This window comes from Lytechinus variegatus, chromosome 2 (assembly GCF_018143015.1).
Source record: "Lytechinus variegatus isolate NC3 chromosome 2, Lvar_3.0, whole genome shotgun sequence".
Taxonomy (NCBI): Eukaryota; Metazoa; Echinodermata; class Echinoidea; order Temnopleuroida; family Toxopneustidae; genus Lytechinus; species Lytechinus variegatus.
Window position 1 is genome coordinate 13,624,035 of NC_054741.1, and position 25,624 is coordinate 13,649,658.

Below are 25,624 nucleotides of genomic sequence, written 5' to 3' on the forward strand. Positions count from 1 at the left end.
TAAATTATAGAAGGAAGGAAAATGTCATTACAAATATTCATTCAACAATACAGTGTTTTTTTAAACTCTTCAAAAGCATTAACCAAAGAATTGAAGAATTTCCAATATTAATTAAGCATATCTGAAAAGCCATGAAAATGTGTATGCACCACTAGCTAACTATCTCCTGAATGGAAGAAATAAGTATATGTACGATGGTCACCCACTCACCAGATACAGATACAGTAAATATACAGAATGCATTATTTCCCGATCCATCAGTGAATGTATAGCTAACTTGGGTTGTGCCAACACCAAAAGTATCTCCAGGAGAACTAGTTGAGGTGAAAGTTGGGACTACGCCAGAGTTATCTGTAGCTGTTGGCTCAGTCCATGTCACAGCAACTCCAGTTGAACCAATCGGGATAGCAATATTGATGTTATCAGGACAACCAGTGATGACAGGGTCAACATTGTCAGTGGTGGCTACGATTAATATAGATAACAGAATACATGTACAGGAGTTGATGGCATTGGGGGAAAATCATAGTTGAAATAAAGACTGATAAAAATTCATAAAACTTTAAAGACAACTATACTTTGTAGAATAAGGAGAGATGTCATTAAAAATATTGATTCACCAATATAGTGATTTTTTTAAAGTATTCAAAAGCCCCAACCCCCAAATAGATGAAATTCCAATATCAATCAAATATACACGAAAAGCCATAGAAACTTGCATGCACCACTAGCTGAAACTCTTCTGAAAGGAAGAAATGAAGACAAGTCCAATAAATTGTTACCCACTCACCAGATACAGATACAGTAAATATACAGAATGCATTATTTCCTGATCCATCAGTGAATGTATAGCTAACTTGGGTTGTGCCAACACCAAAAGTATCTCCAGGAGAACTAGTAGAGGTGAAAGTTGGGACAACGCCAGAGTTATCTGTAGCTGTCGGCTCAGTCCATGTGACAGCAACTCCAGTTGAACCAATTGGGATAGCAATGTTGATGTTATCGGGACACCCAGTGATGACAGGGTCAACATTGTCAGTGGTGGCTAAGATTAATATAGATAACAGAATACATGTACAGGAATCGATGATGTCAGGAAACAATAGATAAAAAAACTGTCTATAGATTTGGACACTAGCTTGCATTCTGTGTTACAAAACCTAAATTAAACCAAATAAAATAGTCATTATCAAGCTAAAGGAGGGTCTGTAATTATAAAGTCAGTAACATCATTGCTGCCCGATAGCAAGATAATATGAATAATAGAACAGAAGGAGAAAGTCTAACAATTTGTGCATTTCATAATACATGCGCTCAAATTTTGTGCCATTCATTGAAGCAAACCATGAGGATTGGTCGACAGCAAAAGTTCAACACCATACATTGATCAACATCTTCTATTTTAAAACTTTTAGACAACTAATTATGGCATTTCAGTGTTCTGAGATCTGATCACTTGTACATATCTATTCTTCAATTGTTCAGATAAATATTTCTTTAATTTTTTACTTCTCAAATTGTCAGTCATGCATTGCATGCTATCAACATTGATCTAGAAAAAAGTTGTTGACACAGTTGACCTCTCATCATAATAAATATTGGTGATACATGCAATATGAAATGCACAAATGGAAATGGCAATTTTATTTTCAAGTAAACACTGTAAACTCTGAAACATTTAGAAAATAATAATTGTTTATAATCAAGGAATACACCAAGCCACAAAATTGCACATGACAAGATATTCATGCACATTATAAAAAATGATAGGGCAATACAAAATAAACTCAAACAAATAAATCATATAACACTCACCAGATACAGTCACAGTAAATACACAGAATGCATTATTTCCTGATCCATCAGTGAATGTATAGCTAACTTGGGTTGTGCCAACACCAAAAGTATCTCCAGGAGAACTAGTAGAGGTGAAAGTTGGGACAACGCCAGAGTTATCTGTAGCTGTTGGCTCAGTCCATGTGACAGCAACTCCACTTGAACCAATTGGGATAGCAATGTTGATGTTATCAGGACACCCAGTGATGACAGGGTCAACATTGTCAGTGGTGGCTTAAAATGGATTTTGTTAAGAAAAAAATGAACAAGATTAGACAAACCAAACCACAAAAAAATTAGAATTTGACTATGAATTACATGAATGACCAAGCAGTTTTGGAATAAACTAGGAATGTCACAACATACAATGGTAGATGACACAATGAAAAAAAATAAAGTAAAAGACAAAGGAAACATTCTCATTAACAAAGTATAAATGACTTTATAAGAAAAGAAATATGATTATTGAACTAAATGACAATAAATAATTGTGAAAAAATCTTCAGATTTCAAAATAAGTGACTTCAATACGTAAAAGATTTGTGATTATAAATAGTAACTTACCTGATACAGTCACAGTAAATATACAGAATGCATTATTTCCTGATCCATCAGTGAATGTATAGCTAACTTGGGTTGCGCCAACACCAAAAGTATCTCCAGGAGAACTAGTAGAGGTGAAAGTTGGGACTACGCCAGAGTTATCTGTAGCTGTTGGCTCGGTCCATGTGACAGCAACTCCAGTTGAACCAATTGGGATATCAATATTGATATCATCAGGACACCCACTGATGACAGGGTCAACATTGTCAGTGATAGCTGCGTGCATAAACAAATCAAAACATCATACGATTGCAATAAATTGAATGATGAGAGCAAGCAAAATACATGTTCACATCTGCTTCCAGTTTTTCTCTACCTGTCTTACTGTTGCTTTCTTTGTACTGCTTGTTGATTTCTAAAACCTCGATAAAGCCGCACCCACTTTTTTCAAGGTTCATGCCTCTTTCTAGAGCAAAACTTTGAGTTGTGGAACAATCCAGTGTTTGCAACTTTGCACACTTTTAGAGCAGGACTTCGCAAATTTCAAATTTTTCCTACCTTATCGAGGAATAATAATAATTCCATTATTTTATTAAATCAATGGATATATGAATTTACAGTCTTAAAAATGAATGAATTGACTAGATGCATCATTTTGTAGATGCGGCATTTCTAATGTACCCTCAAGGTTAACCAATAACATTAAACAAGTATTGTACATGTGATTTCAAACTTTATGGGACGAACATAGTTTTGATTTATTTCAGACATGTATCAAAACATATTGATAGTTGTACACATCACAAATTGTTAAATTGGAAGAAAATAAACATTTGAACTTGAACAAAGATCTTCAGTCGCTACTGAAAAATCCAAAACATATACAAAGTTACACCTATGGAACCAAAAAACATACTAATACAATACAACAGAACAATAAATAGCAGAGAACTGTGGTTAGTAAAACATACCAGAAGAGGATATTATTATATTGAAAGAACAATCAGCAGTGTTTCCAGCATCGTCACTAAAGGTATATGTGACCAAAGTTGTCGTGCCAACAGCAAATGCATCACCAGGTTGATGAGATGATGCAGTCTGGACGGATCCCGAGTCATCCGTGGCTGTAGGTTCCGACCATGAGACTGCAATGGTCGTTATGGAGGCTGAAGGGATCTCTAGAATGATGTCTTCGGGACACCCAGAGATTACTGGTCTGGAAGTATCACCACCACCATCTTATCCCGTACACCAAAAGGTATCATAGAAAGTTTTGGAAGAACATCAAAGAGAATATGTACACAGATTTTTTTTAAATGTGAATATGTATACAAAAACAAACATAAACACAAAATGAAGCACACTTATACATGATTATTCACAGTGACCGGTTGACAGGCCTAGGGCTACAATACAAAAGTGTAGAGAAAACATACACACAAGTTCTTAACAAAGTTGATGGACACCGATACTAGAATTTGGAATTTAAGAAAACACGTACAGAGGGACTACCAAAACAAATTGAAAACAATATGATTTCAAAGGTAAAAAGGATAACATTGTCAATAACTCAATATTATAGCAATGAACAATGAGTAATATTTGATATGTACAAATGCAATAAAATTAGCAGACAATTGTTGTTGACAGTTGAGTTTTATCAAGGCACACTAGGCTCAAATGTCAAGTTTCTATAATTGTTAGGAATAAACTGTTTTAACAGTGATATAAATAACCATTTGTTAGATGAAACATACCGACACTAGTGATAGTCACATTAAAAGAACAGGTTGCAGAATTTCCAGAGGCATCAGAAAAGGTATAGATTACAGTGGTTAAACCAACTGGGAAAACATCGCCTGGAGAATGCGATGCCACCAGGGCAACAGACCCCGAGTCATCGGTAGCTGTCGGTTCGGTCCAGACAACACTGACATCGGTGACGCCACTGGGAGTCGTCAAGATGACATCACTGGGACAGTCGGTGATAACTGGATCTTGAATGTCTGCAATGGCTGGATGGCATGTGTTATGATGAAATAGATTTTACAAGGGTATGGATAGATACACTGTAGACAAAGTACATGCATTTAACAAAGCTGAGAAGTCAAAGTTCCACACAATGTCATGAACATGAAAAGAGACTGAATTTAACACAATCTTCACACATCCTTTCAAGAGGGTTTTTTTAATACAAATGTTTGAAACAACTCAGATGTATATATTGTTTTTTTTTTCATTGGTACCATCATGTTTTTTAATTGTTATAACAAAATCTGTTACTGTTATGAAGTGATAATGAAGAGTGCTTTTGTAAACTGATAATGTCAGTACAGGTACATGCCCTGGTGATGAAGGGGAAGGTAGATAACATATCAGAAACAACCATTGCAAATGTACATATGGGCAATTCCACGAAAAATGTCACCCGAGCTTAAAATCATAAAATCTGTAATAATTCCAAAAATAAATGGGCTAGTGATAAATTTATCATCATACAACAGACCTCATCGAACTCTCTACTTTGAGTGGTATTTGAACACATTGAAAGTATATTTAGACATACTCTTAAAAAATAACATTTTCTTGCAAATTTTTCTCGTTTTTTTTGAAAAATGCACAATTTTTGAGTCTCGTTATTTCAAAATAAACAGCTCTTCTGAATTAATTCATAGTACCGATAGTTTATAGTTGAGAAAGGACTAAAAATGACTACTTTTAGCTTGACATTAGTTATCATATGCTTTTAAGTACCGGTATAATTATAAGGACCTAAAAAGTGGGCCGAGGTGTAATGTCTGTAACGTTATAAATGTAATGTTGGTAATACAACATTTATGGTCCTGTATACTGAATGTGTTGTATCTAATTACCTTACAACTAAAACAGGTCCCCAGCACCCATTGCAGAAGAAAATTGGCTTCACTTCATGCTTAAGCTCACAAAGTTTTTTGACAAATGCGTTGGTAGGTGAACAGTCATGTTCAAAAATGTAATGTCTGTAACGGCAAGCATTATATGTGATAACTACCAAACGAAAACTAGACTAATTCAAATTTTAATTTAATACTTTAGGGTGACCTGTGTAATATTACGACAAATAGGTTCAGAATGAAAATGATGGTTTCTAGAAATAAGCCCCAAAAGTTGAGAAAAATGTCTGAATGTAATGTCCATAATGCTGGAACTGCCCATATAGCCCTATTTCCCGACAAATCAGTGAAAGTGTATAGGTTAGTGGATCCAAACGAAAAGGTGTGTCCAGGAAAGGCACTTTGTAATGCAGCTACAGAACCAGAGTTATCGGTTGCCAAAGGCTCTAGTCCAAGTAACAGTCTTGATGCTGGAACCGAAAACAGCATCAAGGCTGATGTTGGATGGACACCCCATGATTACAGGTGCAAGCCCATTTGGAAGGGTTAATATAGTAGAGTTAAATAACAGGTGGGTATGATAATGAGAAAGATATATCCACATTCATAAGAGAAATAGGTTCAGCACATAGAACATAACATAACAGAAGAACACAATGTACGAATAAAAAGATTAGACAAGGTCTGATATCATTTTCATAACTCTAGATGGCTAAATGTATCAATTCAAATATAGTCATGTTTTTTCATGCATTTTCACTCTGTATCTGTTTGACCTTTCTACCATCCTACTATCAATTTGAAATAAAAAATAATCTTCTTAAATATTTAATGATTTTTGTTCCAATTTTTTCCTTGCTTCTCCGTCATGGAGTCATCTTCCAATTTGGAATATTATGGCAAATTGTGGCCAATGTCAATTAAACAACTCTTGACCTCTCTTTGGTTGTTGAAATTATTGAAAATTGTACAACTGTATATATCAACCCAATATTTTTGTCTAGTTTAAGTAAACTTCAAATAAATAAATTGAATTTTCTCAATATCTTTTGGTAACTTTATAAACATTTTTAGTACATGCAACAGACATACCAACAGGACATACCAGAGACGATTACAATAAAAGAACATGAAGCAGTGTTCCCAGACATATCAGTGAAGGTATATACAATGTTAGTAGATCCAAATGGAAAGGTGTCTCCTGGAAGGGCATTCTGGGTCACTGTGACTGACCCTGAATTATCGGTGGCTATGGGCTCAGTCCAGGTCACGGTGATATTGCTGGAACCAACAACTGCATCCACAGTGAAGTCAGATGGACAGCCAGTGACCATTGGGGCAAACTCATCAGGAATAGCTAGTGGACACAGGTTAATAGATTTTGTTAGTTTGTATTTTTTATTACTTAAACATAATAATAATATACTGCAACTTTTATATAGTGACAAGATTTTAATTAGTGCTGCATACTATTTGCCCAGCTACAGCATTGCTACCCAAGTAATTTGTTCATACCAGGGGAGCATTTCATGAAAGTTGTCAGCACTGACAAGTTGGATTTTTCTAACAGTTACCATAGTAACAGTCAGAGGCAAGTGCCTCAACGCCAATAAAAACCAAGGATTTCACTGAAATTGTCAGCATTGACAATTAGTCAATGCTGATAACTTTCATGAAACACCCCCTAGGTATCCATTAATAGTATGGAGAGATGTTAATGTAAATATTCGCATTGCCAAAAGAAATAAGTGCTGCAGCAGGAAATGAGCTTATGTAGAAATATGATGCAAAATGGTGACCAACCATACAATTTCTGAAATATGATATTGTGCAAGGACAAAAAGTGTGGTGAACAGGTTACAATGTGCAGTCAATTCTATCACTGTAGAAAATGGCACACCTTCATTTTCCCCAAAAAAAATATTGCAAAGATTTATATTGAAGCAATGGATTACACATTTAGATGTGTAATCCATAAGCCCCATCCACTCCCCCCCCCCCATGAAAGATCACTGAAAATATATGGCATTTCTTATGAATTGTATTTGGTTGTTCCTGACATCACATATTTCAAATATGCGTATGAAGAAATGTTCAAGTGTGGGAGTGGGAATGTATTTCAATATTTAGTAATTAAAAAAAAAAAATTCCCAATATAAGTTTTTAAAAAATCAAATTCAATTGATTCATCATGAAAAGAAATCATGTGACATGCTTCACACAGATTTTCTAATACACATACCAGACACAATGACATTGAAAGTGCATGTTGCCATGTTTCCTGATGAATCACTGAATACATATTCAACCTCAGTTGACCCAAAAGGAAAAGAGTCCCCAGGGTTGGCAGATTGAGTGGAGCTTACAGAACCAGAGTCATCGGTAGCAGACGGCTCCGTCCAGGTGACAGAGACATCACTGGATCCAAACACGGCATCAACCACAATGTCAGACGGACATCCAACGATTACGGGATCAGTATTGTCAAGGTTTGTAGCTGAAGAAAACCATGAAATGTGTACATAAAACAGATCCGATGGCACATTAGAAATGTTTGATGATGAGAAATAACATAAAATTAGTATTACATATATTTACAGAGTATATTAACACAATTTGTGAAACATGAACACAAATTCAATTTTTTGTTAATGAGGTATAAGATTGCTGCATATATGATATAGATTAGGATTTCAGAGTTGATACAATACAGATAATAAGGAGACATTCAATTCAATATCCGTTACAATGTACATAACAGGACAGTTACTAAATTACAGCAAAGATGTACTGTACAAATGGGTAATCAATAGGGAAACACTTCAGTTTTGGAAATTGAATGGACATAAGAATGAATGACAAAACAAGGGGAGTATTTCATGAAGTGTCTTGTCAGTGATTGTCAGTCACTGGCAAAGTTCCTCTGAGTCAATCACATGGCAATGCAAAGGTGCAAACAGACTGTGAAAATCACTGACAATCTGTGTCAAGAAATGCTCCCAACCAAGGTGTTAAAACACATACCAGGAGAGGTTAGGGTAACGACAAAAGAACAAGTTGCATTGTTGTTGGCCTCATCGGTAAATACGTAGGCAACGATCGTTGAGGTATCCACATCGAATGCCTCACCCGGCTGATGGGTGGAGGAGGATGTGACAGGTCCGGACTCCTCCGTGACTGTAGGCTCTTCCCACGAAATAGAGACAGACTCTATCGTTGCAGAGGGAACTTGGAGATTCACATCCTCTGGGCAGCCAGTAATAACAGGTCCAGTTGAAGAGCTACCAATTGCTGATGAGTTAGCGGGAAATGATTATTACAATAAGTTAGGGATAAACAGAGATTCGGAGAGTAAAATAGTACATGTCACTGATAAAGTTAAAAGTACAACACACAGATTCTATATAACTGACACAGGACAAAACAAAACTAATACCAAGAAATATATAGACCAAAGCTACGTCATTATCAAGAAAAAGGTGCTTACAAAAGCAGAATGTAGTTCATAGAGACCAGAAGAAAGAACATTACATGACAGGTACATGTACAATAGTTGTTTGGTACAATATACAAGAACAATGAGGAAACGAAAACAATCACATGACACACAACATAATCTGTATCAATTCTAGATTCTAGAACTCATAAAGGTGGGGACAAATTGCCTGAATTGATGTATTGGGGAGGGGTATTTAAACTCACGAGCAACAGTCACTGTAAATGAGCAAGTCACACTGTTTCCTGAAGGGTCGTATAAGACGTAGCTGATGGTGTTGGTGGAGCCAGCTTGATAAAACTGTGAGGTTGTTGCAGGCCCCGAGAGCTGATTCACCACGCCAGAATCATCAAGAGCACTGGGTGCATCCCAGGTCACCAATACAAAGTTCTGACCATTGTTGCCAACTGCAATGTTTTGTGGGCAGCTGATCAGGACGGGATCAGTCACATCTGGTGTTCCAACTGAAAGAGCGAGGCAATTAATGTTTCCAAATTAGTCAATGCAACCAACATTGCGGCATATTCCCCCCAGCTAAACGATACAGTTCTGCAAAGATGAGTTTATATATAATTTTATATATATGGGCAATTCCATAAAATAATCAACCTTTTTGTACATCCGACCCCCATTTTTCTCAAATTTTACTTTACTTCATAGATTGACCATTGTCTTGGTCATTTGTGAGCATTACATACTAACAAAAGAACAAGAAATCAACGACACAGAATTTCGTGAAAGTCCCACACATCGGGGGTCGGATGTACATATTTTATGGAATTGCCCTGGTATATACATATATTTCTCTACATCTGTGTTTTTTGTCCTCTTTCGTTGTTCGTAATATGCGGCTTAACGCCCTCTACCTTCGTCTTGACGTCTATATGTGTATTATGACGGAATAAACCCATTCATAGAGTTCGCCCATTCGTAGGATGTAGGCATATACTGTATATATATTAAGCCTCAAATCAATTCCACAGTCTATCTCACAAAATCAACTGTCTCTATCAAATTATGACACATTTCTGCCCTGCTTTCATGTGGTCAAATCACCTGTGCAGATATTCGAAAATTTAGTTAATATTTGACCTTATTCTCATTTTCATAGTAATCACTAATGAGATTCACCATTGGCTTGACAGTTTAAAAGCACACATGGTGGTTATTATGTGCAACTTTATGCTCTATATCCATGCAATCGTATCACCTCATCTTCTTAAAACTGACACTAAACTTTGGGGTCAATAAAAACATTTTGTTATCAATACAATGCGCTGTAAAACATGTTTTAGAATGATTTTAGACCGCTGTAAAACATGTTTTAGAATGATTTTAGACCTTCCTCCTAATTTAGACACAGATCTAACTGCATCCCTGCTTACCAGCAATCGTCACTTCAAATTCACAGGTGTCTGAGTTGCCAGACGGATCTTCAAATGTATATGTGACAGGGTAGGTTCCTACAGAGAGAGCAGTCAGGGGCGACAGGTTCGTTGTGAACTGGGTCTGTCCCGTTTCATCGCTGGCCGAGGGGGCTGTCCATGTTGGTGTTCCAATTGAATTACTGGTTGCCACAAAGATGGTAAAGGATGTTGGACAGTCACTGATGACTGGAGGATTGTTGTCTCCATTCACTAGTTCAAAAGAGTAAATCATGAAAAAAAGTCAGTCACTCTGTCATGATCATTAATTTTCTATTCCTTTCATGCACATGACTTGTTTAACAATTCATCTCTATGGTGCAACTAAGTTTAAATTCAAGTTATATTAACATATTTTGTAACTGTAAATGACACTATTTCGTGGAAGCGGTGTGGTGTAGAGGTTCTGACTCTCGCCATGTAATCAGAGGGCCGTGTGACCCAATGCAGCCTAGTGTCCTTTGGCAAGGCGTTAATCCACACTTTGCCACTCTCGATCCAGGTGTTACATGGGTACCCGGTAGGATGTGAACGTTAAAGTGATTGGCACATGTGCACAGATAAGCGATTGCCTGGCCAGGATACTCTCCAGGGAGTGGAGATGGGCACTTTATTTGTGGAAGTGTGATGGACCCTATGACCGGGGTAATAATAATTACAATGTAAAGCACTTAGAAACCAATGTATGAATAAGCACTATATAAATGCAAGTATTATTATAATTTTGTAAACATAACAAAATTAAAAAATATGTAGTACAAAATAAAAACAAAATCAAATTGATGTATCACTAGTCTGGAAATTCCTGGGTACGGTTTCCAATTAGACCGAGGCCAACTATTTCCTCAATACCCTCTGGTGGGTCATATCCCCCCCCCCCCCTCCCCATAATTCTGCCTCAAAATATATTATTTCTAGAACTAGATGTAGGTGCTGTATAAACAATGATAAAAGCCTAATCATTATTTTCTGTTGAAATATTCATTTTTCATGTATGATGATCCTCTTTGTGAACAAGCTTCATATTCATATCTCTATTTATCTCTCTTCCCTATATTCCATATGATTCCATATTATTGATTGTTCTTAATTTCTTTTTCATTCTCATTTCAAATTCAAAGATGAGAAAATTATGTAATAGCAATTAGCATGGCCTGTGTGTGAAGTGAGTCTGTACATGTAGTGTACCTTGTTGCAGATTTTATATTCATAAATCCATTATTTTACAAACATGAAGTTGGGATACTGTACTTACATCCAACGCTCACAACAAAGCTGCACACAGCCGGATTATTCGAACTATCGCGAAAAACATAGGTAACAGCCGTGAATCCCACGGGGAAGGCGGTGCCAGGAAAGTGGGACTGGGTGGTGGTGACAGCGTCTCCGCTGTCATCCGTAGCAGTCGGCGGGGTCCACGTTACCACCCCAGTGTCTCCAAGATTGTCGACCCGTGTGTTCTGGTTCGGCGGGCAGTTGATTACGACTGGTGGTGTAGTATCTGGGGATGAAAAGATATTGAAAATGTTGGTTATAAATGATCACACCAGTTTTTCGGAAAGACTTGTTATCATCATTAAGGTCCAATACCACCTTCATTAATCGATCGTTCATGTGGAGGTCGATCGTCTGCCTTTGTTTTTTTCCCTCTCTCTCTATCTCTCGCGGTCTCGCTTACTCCGTCAACAGAACACCTTCGCCTCAGCTCAGAGCTCATCCATGGAACCCGACAGCCCATTTCCGAGAAAGAGCCCGTGCCACGCCCACCTGTTGCTCCACTGCATGTACATTCGCACCAGTGGACATCGGTTGGAGAGGCAATTAGGGGCGGGGTCTGAGGGGGGGGGGGTGAGGGTCTTTTTGTTAAAGTTTACTTATTTCATTACACGATATGAGTAGAATGACCCGGGAAAATGACGCAATAGTGAATAAATTTTAGGTCGCATATTCACTGAGTACGGTCCCTGAGTTTTGACTCGTATCATATCAACGAGACATCCATCTCGTCTTCCAATTACACTGTATATGAGAATGATTTATCAAATTTCTTCAAAACATCAAGCTTCCGTTGATGGGGGAGGGGGGGGGGGTCTATATCGTACATGCAGTATATGCTAATTTCATTGGGGCCACTTTTTCACAGTGAAAGTATAGAGTTAGGGTGTTTAATCGCGCCCAGTTTAACACATTTTTATAATTTAAGGTAGCCTATGATTTCAAAGTAGGCCTTCTCTTAATATGGCACCTTGAATTCAGGCAGGGGCGATGGAACGTATATTCGTTGCGGGAGGGGGGGGCAAAGCCAAAAAGGGCACTTATATGCCATGCCAAAAAGGGCATTTTGGTGCAAAGTTATATTTTCACTATTAGATTATCATCTGTGTTTTGTAGTAATGAAGTTGAATAAAGTTTTTTTTTCCTCTTTTTTTTAAAGTGATTTTTGATTGATATTTAAGATCTATGGAAAAAATCAATTCTGAAGTTGCAAACTTCGCTTTTTGGTCAATTATAGACCTAATTACTGTGAAAAGGTCATATCCTTGTGATATGTTGCCAGCGCGAATCATGAGCTCAAACTTTTGGAAATTTTTGTAACCGCGAAAAGTAAAAATTCCCAGCATTTTTTGTAATAACGAAAAAGGATGTGAATATAATAAAGAATAACGCGAGCGCGACCAGCTGAAATTCTTAATATAATGACCAGAAAACAACAAGAAAATGAACCTTTTAAAGACTGCATTTAGGGACTCATGATTTGGATACGGGCTACATATCTCACCAATCGAATAATGCGAATGCGAAGTGCAAGCTGAAAATTTTTGATATTCTTACCAGAAAACTAGACATTCTAAGCATTTTATGACTATCTTAATAAACAATAATTGGTGCGAGCGCAAAACGAGAGTAAAAATTGTGAAATATTCCAACCTGAAATCTAGACATTCTATGCATTTTTGTAACCATGAACAGAACAAATACCTTTTACTAAACAATAACTGATGCAAGCGCAAAGGGCGACCCCCCCAAAAAAAAAAAATGTGATTATCTATACTAAAATGTATGTTTTACTTTAAAAAATAGCATTTCACTATGAAAAATGACACATTTCATTTTGAAAATAGGGCATTTTTTCCTACCGGAAAATTTTTGGGGGCACTATTTTTAGCCGAACTTGATTTCGGTCAACCGCTGAATTCGGGTGCCCAAGAATATTTGTCCCTGCATTGCCATAATAAATCGCGCCATCGTTTTTACCTCAAAATCACGGACTTCATTTTTAGCCTGCCGCATATTGTCTCAAAAGACTTTGCAATATTTTTTTTCTAATTGAGAATATCCTTTGAGAACATGGGAAAAGAAAACTCAGTAAAATAGTGAATCATGTAAAAATCTAATGTCAAACCTTGTGCCATATCGCTCGCAAATTTTGGTTAATCTCGAGTATGATTGCAAATTACGTAATATGTTATACCGCTGAGAGTTTTCGGAGAATCATTTGCACATTTCATCTGTTGGCATTGTGGATTAAGGAATACTTAATTTTCGTTGCACATTCATTTTGAGTGTTGATGCTTTCCCGAACCAAACATTCTTGACATAAGATGCGATGAGGGGGTCCCAATTCAATTTACTTTTTGGACTAAGGCCTACTTAAAAGGGCCTATAATGTTTATAATAGTACATTGAGCTAGGATGAGTTGTCCGAGTTCAAAATGTAAGATTATATTTAAACAACACACACACCGAACAATAATCTGACAGTCCATAAAGTTGAAAATATGAAAACGACCATATCTCACAACAAGCTGAAAAAAATACGTTTTTATTGTAATACGAATTAGATAGATGAATTTCTATCCAATGTTGAGTGAGCTTGTCAACAAACCATCGGATATAAATTCTTATTTGCCTGTGAAAGGCTAATGTGGTCAAACGGTGTAGAGGTTTCGCATCTTTGGAATCATATTCGAGAGTAAAATATTTAAAATAATATGAATGAAAGATGAATATATCTGCTATTTCGAAAGAAACTTGCTAACAATAACTTTAGGGAAGAATATGGACTAAATATCGGAACTTTGTCGTTATCATATTGTTATCATCTTTACTTCATTATTATTACACTTTATGAAAAGTTTATCAGTGATGATCATTGAATGATGTGCTCCGAGTCAATTAGACGGTAGGATTTGCTCTAGCTTATAACAGTAGCCACTCGATATTAGTCACTACTCGTAAAATGCGCCATAAAAACCCCTGTATCAATGGAGAGACACATAGCATCCTCCGGAAAATCCTCCGAATTGCTATAATTGCCGAAAGGGGAGCGTGATGTTCTCGTTTTATCATTTGGATTATGAATGACAAGAATTTCATCAAACATGGGGAAGTGGTTTGGGGTAATAATTTGTACGAACGATATTTGTTTGCATACAAATACCTCGCAGAATTATGAAATTCACACATTTCCGAACAAGAATGATGGACACGATCTCAATATCGCTGACATCATGGCCCTAGGAAGTGGGGGTGCCGAAGCAGCCCCAATATTTTCACGGGGATGCTGCGTGTATTATTCTCCATTTGCAGCACCCTCTGGAATACTAGTAGGTGTGGGATATTGATAAATATTACACAAAATTTGAAAAATGCCCCCCCTTTTTTTTTGCTTGTCAAATTTCTCGGGACCAACATGACCTTCGTTTTTAGTGATTTCTTTTTACTTTTACTTGTCAAATTTACATCAGTACCCCCCCCCCATTAAAATATCGTTCCCAGGGCCCTGCTCAACCCCCGTGTATTTTTCCCCTGATCTTTAATCCTATAATCAGTGCGCCCCCCCAAAACAAAAAAAAATGGCTGGAAATAGCGTTATACATATATATATATATATATATAAAACTCCCTACAACCTATTTGCATCTTGCGCACTCCTGAGATATTTAAAAGGTTTCCTTTTTTCCCATGTTTCATTATACTTCTACTGCCAAATTCATTAACTTATCATGATGACTTGGCTGTAAACTGTACTTAAACAAATAAGAGAAATTACTATTTCATCATCTGATCAACTCGGTTCCAGTATTTTGTTTCTGAGTACTCGTTACCACGAGAAAGTGCTCCCATTGTTATTTATGATTATAATTAATTATTATTATGCCTATCCTCAATTTTAGTGCAGTCTTTTGTCCGTCAAATTTGGGGTATTCTAACCACATTCAATAACCATGATAACGCTGAAACAGTGCTGAACTTTGTAATCGCTCTCGGGTTTACAATTAAAGGGATGCCCCTGGCTGAAGATATTTATATCTCAATAAATGGAGTAAAATTCACAAAGCAAAATGTTCAAAATTTTATCGAAATCAGAAAACAAATAACAAAATTATTGAATTTTAAAGATTTGCATTATTCCGGTGAAACAGTTATAGATAAGTCTTCATGAATATTCATTATTTCCCCACTTGTTCTTTTGTATTTATTATTTGAAATCAGGCTTTTTCAAAAAATTTCTACTAGGAACTAAAACAATCGGATTGACAGCTGATTAAGGGCATTAGGTATTTCTTGCTGAAACTTAATTCGTCATGATGGAGACACATCATTTACACATTTATGAAAAAATGTAAAAAAAATATGATTTCATGTACATGTAGTAACATGAGAAGGAAAACGGGGATGTAACATTATCAGCCCACCTAATGAATATTCATGAAGACATGTCTAGAACTGTTTCACCAGAATAATGCAAATCTTTAGAATTCAGTAAATTTTCTAATTTGTTATCCGATCTTGATGAAATTTTCAACATTTTTCTTTGTGAATTTTACTCTACATATCTAGATATGAATATCATCAGCCCGGGTGTATCCCTTTAACTTCTGATGGGTCAATGCAGGTAAATGATTGGTCCAGGGCGGGGGACTTGGTGGGCTTCAGCCACCGCCTCCCCTCCTGTATTTTTTTTCCAAAACTGTGTACAAAAATGTAAAAATGATCATCTGATTGTGATTTTTTGCATGGTCAGCCCTTCCCACTTTTGGCTCAGCCCCCCTCTCTTCCCCACTTTTAAAACTGTTCTGCGGCCCCTGTACTCAACAAAGTCATCGTGTGATTAGCTACACCGAAGACCACTCGAGCCCAATTGTCTCGTTTGGTCATGTTTGGCCACGCCTATTTTATCGGAAGGCCTGATTTTTGACAGCCTGCCTTACTATTCTCCCAAAACCTGAACAATAGAGCTTCCAAGACCAATTGAAATGGATGAGTTTGCATCAACGAGTTTTTACATGCGGGCATCGATCTCTGTGCCAACAGACGCGAATCGTTGACATGGTTGAAAAGGTCATTACGTATATACAAAACGGAACTTACGAAAACTTTGTTGAGTTCGCCTACCTTACTTAACCCGGTTGCTTCCTCCATTATAATGGATATTCGCAAAAGAATGATACTTGATAGGCTTATGATTAACGACGTGGCATTTGAGGATTAATAGGCCTCTAAAAACAATGTCTTTAAACATCAAATAGAAGTAGGCCCTATGTTTGTCACCCGAATTATCATAAGTTCCATTTAATACCTAATTATTCAAGAAGAACCTGTTGAAGAAACTTTGAGAATATCTGCATGAAATTCTTTTAAAGAAGTGCACATATAGTTACCGATAATGCGGAGCCTATAACATTTTCATTTATTTGAATGTAGGATAAAAGCTCGAGGGCATATTAGTGCCATGGGTGGGGATCGACTGCAGACTTCCATGTGTCTTGTCAGGCGCCTTAGCTCACTCGGCCATTGCTCCTCCGCAGCGTGAAATTCTTTATACATTAATCCCCATCTATACTCTTTAAATACAATTGGAAATAATTATGGAATAGACTGTCTAATATGTTTATTGTCGTCGATAAACGATAAAAATTGACCAAGCCGTCATCTTTATATTTTTGTTATCATTGATTAACATCGCCAATTATCACGCCAATAAAGTTTTAAAGACCAACTCTTTGGATTGTGTAATTATGTCAGCAGATTTTAGACTAAATTTTTGCCCTCAATATGCTCCATAGAAATGTTATTCGAAGTCGGTATTCTGAAATTATTCGTCGACAAACACTTTTTATTAAGAAACACATGAACAATCATGATTTTTTTTATGCAGTCACTGATCCCCCGAAACACGACAACTCGATTCAAACTTTACAAGGACAGAGAGCGTCATGTCGAGAATTCTCGAAGGCATTCATTCACATAAAACCATTCTTTGGGTGTGTCTATGCTACTGTGTTCTTGTTTTTCATAAGAAGATTTACTTCTATTCTTCTTCAGAATAATAGGGTCCTCTCCTTTTTGCTTTTCTTTTGTTTAAAGTCCACTGAATTGCAAGTGAACTCAGGAAGCTCAGTCCAATTTAAAGAATTAATGTACCGTTACATTCGTATCTGGAATAATCACGCTTATCTACAATGAAAATTTTCAATGTGAAATATTGCTTCTGGTCGAGTTTAGTATATAGGCCTAGATGGACCTACTCCATGGTATATATGCTTTTTGAAGAAACTGATTCGAATGAAAAAAAAAAATGCTAGAGGATATAGTTTCGGCATGATCTAGTGTTACGATCATGTAGTTTAAAAAAACGACAAGTGAATCGTTTTAACATGCAAGAGACTTTACCTTATATGACGTGGAAGGAAACAAGCTAGCTTTATGCCCTTACATCCAATTAAATCCAAGAAAGAGAAACACAATCCAGTGTTGTATTCTGCTTTCAGGATCTGACAACTTTCCTTGATTTTTATTGGCTTAGAAGCAACGTTACTATGGTAACTGTAGGGTAAAAAACGTCTTACAACTCCTTTCATGAAACGCTCCCCATGTGCGTGTGTGTGTGTGTTTTTTTTAGAGGACATGTCATACAAATTTCACAACATTATATCATGAATTAGCGTCATATTATTAGAATGAGCGAAAAAAACATGTTTTGGGGCTATATTTCGGTGTCCAAAGTGTAGAGTTGTACACCGCTGATCTGTATAATAACAGCTCCAGCTCAGTGCTCAGTGCAGGTATCACAGATCAGGTATCACAGATCTGGCATTGTCAATGGGAGGATCTCCGTAGCATTAGTACTCTTTGACATTCACTAAAATGCTCATGACTTATTCTGCAATTCTTCCTTCACACAATCCAACTTTTACCAAAGGTTTCATCCTACCTCTCAGAGGCGTTTCAGGAGAGGTTTGAAATCTTTTCTTCATTTACAACCTAAATAATTGCTTTGTACATATTATTGTTCCTTCATTTAATAAAGAAGCCTAAAATTTTACTTCTATTATTAAACGTGCTTGTCATGTTCAAACTACCTTATACAATCGTCTATTTTTCGTTGGTCTCTTGGAAGTATTTCTATAGTGTAAAAAACATAGCAAAAAGTGGTTATCAGCATAATCTATTTTCATCTAAAGGTGTTTGAACATAAAAGACGCAGAAACAGCATTCGAACATTTTATTTAGAATTTGGCAGAATTGTTAATTTGTATTGTCCCGATGGGTAAACAAATAGTTTCATTAATAATGAGCCTAAATCTTCTTTTGTCATAAAAATACAAAATACATGCGTTTTTCGCAGTGTTCTGTGAATGCACATGACAATAATGTACAGGGTAGGGATGACTTGTTTGTGAAGACCTCCACCTCTTTTCCTCAATGAGTATTCCAAATCAAACACAATAGCACAAGTTTTTTTCTTCAAATGACAGGTATTACGTAATAGAACCGGTGACTGTTATAAAAGAATTGTATAGAATTAAAGGTAGGTTGTAAAGAAGGAAATAACCAAATATCTTAATGAATGCAAAGCTCTTTAAAACACTTTTGTAACTGTTTAAGTGCAGGTCCTACCTGTGCAATATATGAAGGATATTATAAAAAAAAATATTATGTATTCTCATAAAGATAGTGGCCAGTAAATTCAAATCGACATGTTAAGATGTCAAATTAGTAAACATTTTTAGACGTTCTTTTTTCATTCTTATTTACTTTGTTCGGAAAGGTACATTCAGAGTGGGCTTGCTTTTGTTGACTCAGTCTACCAATAAGTCGAGAGCTCCATCTTTATATTTCTATATATGTAATTTCTACCATGACATAATCCGTCAACCTGAATTGTGTAAAGCAGCCTACGGGAGAAGTGAATAAGCCCGTCCTTAATTTTAGAGTAGAGTAGCAAAATAAAACGATATGCAATATCATGTTCGTATTATTCTGCGTTTGTCGCCGAGTATCTTTTCATTCTTAAACTGTAGACTTTTTCGCCTATTTTAAATAAACATACTCAATAAAATGTAAATATTTAGTACCATCTCTTGCAGTTGGACTTCACTTCGTTCTACCCTGCTCTCATTTTGATTCGATATACTTTCTACAGTCATCATTTTTTTTTTGAATAATGTTTTTATTATGATTTCATGAACAAATAGTTACATAACATTTCAATTTAACATTTCAAATCATATATAATACTTTACACTTCATATTTTCACTTTTTTTTCCACTAACTTAACAAAATCATGAGTCATAATATCTTTAAAAAAAACAATGAAATCAGTTATTATAAAAATGGTTAAAGACCAAACTTCCCCCTCCCCCCACCACAAAACCACCCAAACACAGGCACACACACACCCAACACACCACTGCCGAGATCTGCTCACACTCATTATAAATAAATCATGTTTAAAAGTACAAAACAATTCGATGAACAATTTTGAATATAACAAGCTCACTGGAGAAGCGTTACATATATTGAAAGTAAATAAAGACTTACAACTTAACCTTGTCACAATTTTACTGTTTCCCATTTTTGCAAGTGCCGCCCTAATTTCCCCATTTTAATAGCTATTTTCTTTTCTTGATCCTTATATTCTAAAATAAGTTTATGTATATCGTCAATGGTTGGTAAAACCATCATCTGGTCACCCCCACCCACCCATACACACACACACACACGAACACCCACCTTGAAATCCCTAACATGTTCTGTTTCTGCTATACAAAAGGATTAAGAGCAAATTCAAGATGTACTTTCAAATTTGTTTGGATTATAATCATCTTGTCAGACTGATCGTGATCAAAATCAGATTAATCTGCAGTATTAGGCCTCTACAGGACGTAATTCTCGTCCTTTATCCAACTATCGCCTGAAGATGAATAGCTCTCGTTTCTCTCCATACGCAAATATCAAGCGTCGATGCTCTTATAATCAATAAACTCTGTGCGGTATGAGCGCCGAATCAATAGAGTAAATCGAATCAAACAGGCCTTAAAATTTCATTTTAACCACACGAGTTATAATCTGTACAGTTAAAACTGGGAGGCACACTGATCCCACTTGGACAGTACAGTGGACAATCTCAAATTCAACCCACGTACGTACTCCCCGGTGGAAAAAGACGTGGAAAAGGAGTCTAACAAATACGTAGTTCCATTCTGGGCATTAAGATCAGAAGATTCTGCGCAAAGATCAGAAGGTCATTGGTACTAAAGTGACATATTGGTTTAACATTCAATGAGAAAAGCACTTTCATTATTTTGTGTGCTATTCTAGCCACCTGGTCTATTCAATTTCTCCATCCTGCTATGTAAGGCATGCTTACATAACATCTTGCTTCGAAATTTTGCTATAATAATGAAAGAAATAAAAGGTCATATGACCAAAATTGCCCACAAAGTAACCACAAACTCTTCTATAAATTATAAAGGCATTTTCAGAACCCATGCCCAAATGGAGAAACCAGCAAGGAGGGTTTAAACTCAAATGCATACGCAAAAATTGTGTATGGTTTATATCTTTTTTTTTAAACCATCGGCATAAACCCATTCTTGCACAAACATTGCCTTTTACTTGTCAGACTCTGGATATTCCATGCATAATTTGAATGTTGAGGTAACATGACTTAGATGCTCAGCAATATATGTCAACCACTCACACCTATTACACAATTTGTAGATTGACTTGGGTATTTTTCTATACCTTAAACGTGTACCTAGGCACCCTTAATTTCTACTTTAGACATCAAAAGTCATTTTTAAAAATATTCACAATGCAGTAGTGGTCGATCCAAGGTTACCCCTTGGGTATTTTTTTTTACACAAAATGTATGTAACAAATTAAGAGTTATGACCCCCTTTTTTTCTTATTGATTTTTTTAAGAGGAAAAGTGTGCCCCTTTTGGGGCCCTTCTAATAGAAATGTTGTATCCTCCGGTGTCATTGTGTACAAAGAAAAATCCACAGAATTCCTTATAACATTATAATGATGCCTGGAAAATTGACCTGCTAAAATGTCTCCTCGATAAATTGTAAACTAAAAGATTGTTAATCGAAACTTATTGGTAATGTTTTCTAGTTTACTTTTATCTCAGTAGTTTAAGAAATAGTGCGAGTCATTTTCAAATATGAGAAAATTATTTGTTCATTTGAAATTTTCTCATAGAAATAATAGCGCTGAAATGTTACTTAATGTTAACATTTTATTTTGAGAACACGCATAATTACATGGCCATACCAATGGAGCTTCATTTACGCTTCAGTATTTTTTCCACAATAACACCGGTCATGTCATAAAGATCATAATTATCACTTTAAAATATGTCAATTTTATTGGAAACATTGTCTTTTGGCAACCTGAGCCAAATTTATACAAAATAATCTCAACCAGGTACGAGAACACTGTTGTAGTCATGAACAAGGTAAAACTTTTGACACGATACATACGATCATGAAAAATCGTATTTAGATGAAAATTGAAAAGAACATGATGGTCGGTGTGGAGGACCTCAGGAAAATAGCTTAAAACTGGAAAATTTATATATCATTGTACAATCCATTATCAAAGTTATATGAGGCATAACTACAAACGTAATCGTATCTTACCTTGAGCTTGAGCCATACTGAGTATGCCAAGGAGAACGGCAAGGTACAGAATAGTTCTCTCCATTTTGTTAGAAAATTTTCGTCGACGTTTTCCTTAAAGAATGATAACTATCTTTCGACCCTGGCGGGTTGAAAGAAAAATCAGGAGTTTAAAAGGCCAGAAGGGATGTAGAATGTCCGCACAAATGGATCCCTAAAATATCCCCTTCCCGAACCTCAAAAAGTGGCAAGACTTCTGAAGGAGGAAACGGATAACCTCGCTCAAAAAACGGGGTCGATTCCAGTGAAAAAAAGGGAGTGGTCGGGATGAGTCTCTTCCTTTCTATACACCGATCCCGACTGACGTAAATTTTCCCCGATCTTGGTTTTAAACCATGCATTTCTTCAGCCCAAGAAAGTGAACAGAGAAGATGCGCTCTACTGATCAGACACTATTCATCCTTTATTCTTTATCCCGTTGTCCTCTGCTTGTTTGTGAAAAGGTTTTAAAAACCCTTTCACCTTTTGTCCACAACTCCCCTCTCATTCTCTCTCCCTCTCTCTCTCTTTCTATCCAGCTCTCCGGTTTCTCACGATCATTCATGAGAACATATTTGTAAAAAAAAAAAAAGAAGCATGACTGGGGTTAGCAATAAGATCAAGTATTTTTTGTATACGAATCATTAAGTTTCGGTATGAAATCCATAAACATGAAAAAAATAGATCTAAATACATGCATTAAAAACAGGACAGCAATTTGGCAAACTGTTTGCTATGCAAAAAGTCACATAAGAAATAGATAAATAAGAGTCATTTTCTTTCACCAATGTTTGACGAGTCCGTATTATCGGTCAGTCGTCGTTGCAATAGGGCGGCGAATGGAAATGTGACTGTACATTTATTCACACTCTCGTTTCATCATGAAGATCCGATGTGATTTCAACCATTTCAACATGCTACACAGCAAAAACTGTGGTGTTAACCGGTGTACATAGAGGACCACACCAGTTATTTTACACCGGTGTTAAATTGGTGGTGTTAGTTTTTACACCTATAGGTGTTATTACAACACCTTTTGTTGTTACATTTACACTCTTTGGTGTTATGTTTAATCTCTAGGGTGTAATTTTAACACCTCAGGGTGTGGTCCTCTATTAACACCAATTGGTGTCAGTTTTAACACCGCAGTTTTTACAGTGTATTTTACATTTAGATACCTGAAACGGTTATTATAGACACCCTGTAAAAACACGAGTTACACAAGTTCATCCATTGGGAGAATATTCAGTTTCGATGACCCTTAAGTTGATGAAGTATGAGGCTTTAGTCACACCAACGAATCGTACCCCAATCTTCAAGACAGTCGATACAAGCGAGAGGGCCGCTAATCGATAGGGCAAAGTGACTGTTTTTTATCAAACATATTATATTATGTATGTATGTGTATAAATGTAAGAGAAAATAGTATATATTTCTTGGAAAATAAATGATTATGGCATCAATCTTGTTAGACAAAAATATATATCAGATATTTTGAGAACGAATTAAATTGAGCTAGAATTCATTCATGACATTAAATTTTACTTCATTTTCGTTACGAATTGTCAAATGTGTGGATGTGTTGATCACAATAATATTATTGTACGTTCATACCAAGCTTTGTAATTATGATGTAATTTGATTTGATACCGTTTTTTAATTCATGATCATGAATGTAATATTTTACTATGTTCAAATTTGTTTGATGAGAGAAGAGAATAAAAGATTAATTAAAAAAAGATAGTTGACCACCAGGCCGTGTATTACATGTAGGAAAGTCTATATTTTAACATAACAATTTGGAGGAAGCGGGAGCAATTGCCCCAAATCCATTGCAGACTTCCATACTCTAATCCGTTTATGCATTTAGGCGAGCTCTCAGGCTGGAGAATGACCATTTGTTTTTTTAGTCAAAGAATCGTGTTTTATAAAGCGATTTTTCATCCAACTAGATGCAGAAATTAAGGCAGGGGAGCAATTCATGTAAAAAAATATTCATTTTTTCACTGACAACTGAAATCATTGCAAAGCATTATATACGCATGATACATTTTGATAATCCTAGTCACTTATTACTAAAATTTAAAATCGCTTGAATAAATAAGATGATGTAGATATGTAAATGGATGATAACTCACTCCAATACAAAAGTCTTGTTATACAAGATGGGGTAAGCTTTACTAGCATGCACTTTGTAAAATTTCATAACATCTTTTGCAAGAGGAATCCAATTGATCAGTTCATTTTAATTCCAACAAAAAACAACAACAAAGAAACAAAAGATTCAGCATCGCGAAAAAAAATAAAATGATAAAAGCTAATTCGTAAAAAGTATTTTATTCGTTGTTACATATTGTAGAGGAAATGATGCAAAGTTTATAATTGAACTTTGCAGTCTTACTCTGCTAAGAAGATGATGAATGAAAAAAAAAAGAATGAATCATTGATTGGTTATTGTATTAAGGAAGAGTATGCGTGCCTATTCACTGAGATAAATCAACTCTTTTAAGTCAACAAAATTAAAGACTCTTTAAAGTTTCGCCCATGATCCCATTTGAGTTCTAACCCAAACTAAATATTTATAAAGCGAGCCCGGCGTACCACGCATAAAAAGTTTGAAGAGATGTTTTATATTCTTCTCTGAAATCAAAGAGATTGCTAAGGGTGGAATCGTTTAATATGGCGTTACACTATCAGTTTTAACAATGAATCATTAAAACGTGTCAGAGTACGCTCCTCAGGAGTATGATTATTTTTATTTATACACCGGGGCCCGTATTCTGAAGTAAGGTTTAACTTAGACCGCACTGCTAAAATTATGGGCGGCCAAGAATTCAAAAATTCTGTTTATATTGCATATTTCTTAGGTTTACTATTTTGTTTCAGTTTGCTTTCATAAGAAAGAAAAATACTTCAGTTATCATTCTCAGACAATTATGAACAATGTGGGTGTCATGTGAGTTAATAAATTAAATGTGTACTGTAAGGGATTTTTGCCCCATTGCCTCTCCATAGTTAAACCACAACTTTAAACCAGGGTTTAATTTAAACCCGAGTTCAGAATACGGGCCCGGGTGTACAATAGAAATACGAAGAACTATGGTGTTTTAATCAACCTATGAAAAAGATATGTTTTCCCTTTAAAAGCCTAAATAAAGACGACATGGACATTCATGTACTTGAAGAACAATTGCATTGATAGAATGAAATGTAGTAGACTTTTTTTTACATCCATCTTTCTTCGATTTAACATAAACATTATTTTAAAAAAAATTGACAGCCATAAGGGTTTTCTCGATAGCGATATGACAAATGATTATACTTGCTTATATAGCGCTTAATACTTACTTTGTCAGAAGTCTCTAAGCGCTCTACAGTATATGCAGCATAATTACCCTGGCTTTAGCAGTGCAGCTGTTACGCGCGCTGCGTTTTTAAGGAATAAATTCCTGCCAGGTACCCATTTACCTCACCTGGGTTGAGACAAAGTGCTCCGG

The 25,624-nt window shown here is 36.0% G+C and overlaps 1 protein-coding gene across 1 annotated transcript in view; it reads right to left on the reverse strand.

Annotated features, from left to right (window-relative positions):
• Positions 1-22,462, reverse strand: part of LOC121407376 (mucin-17-like) — a 91,427-nt gene extending 68,965 nt beyond the window's left edge. The window contains 13 exon segments of the mRNA XM_041598426.1: positions 211-465; positions 791-1,045; positions 1,816-2,070; positions 2,401-2,655; positions 3,351-3,617; positions 4,137-4,394; positions 6,358-6,609; positions 7,495-7,749; positions 8,277-8,543; positions 8,955-9,212; positions 10,134-10,385; positions 11,428-11,673; positions 22,110-22,462. Coding sequence (XP_041454360.1) covers positions 211-465; positions 791-1,045; positions 1,816-2,070; positions 2,401-2,655; positions 3,351-3,617; positions 4,137-4,394; positions 6,358-6,609; positions 7,495-7,749; positions 8,277-8,543; positions 8,955-9,212; positions 10,134-10,385; positions 11,428-11,673; positions 22,110-22,173 — 3,139 coding nt within the window. The 5' untranslated portion in view covers positions 22,174-22,462.
• Between the last annotated feature and the right edge of the window lie 3,162 nt (positions 22,463-25,624).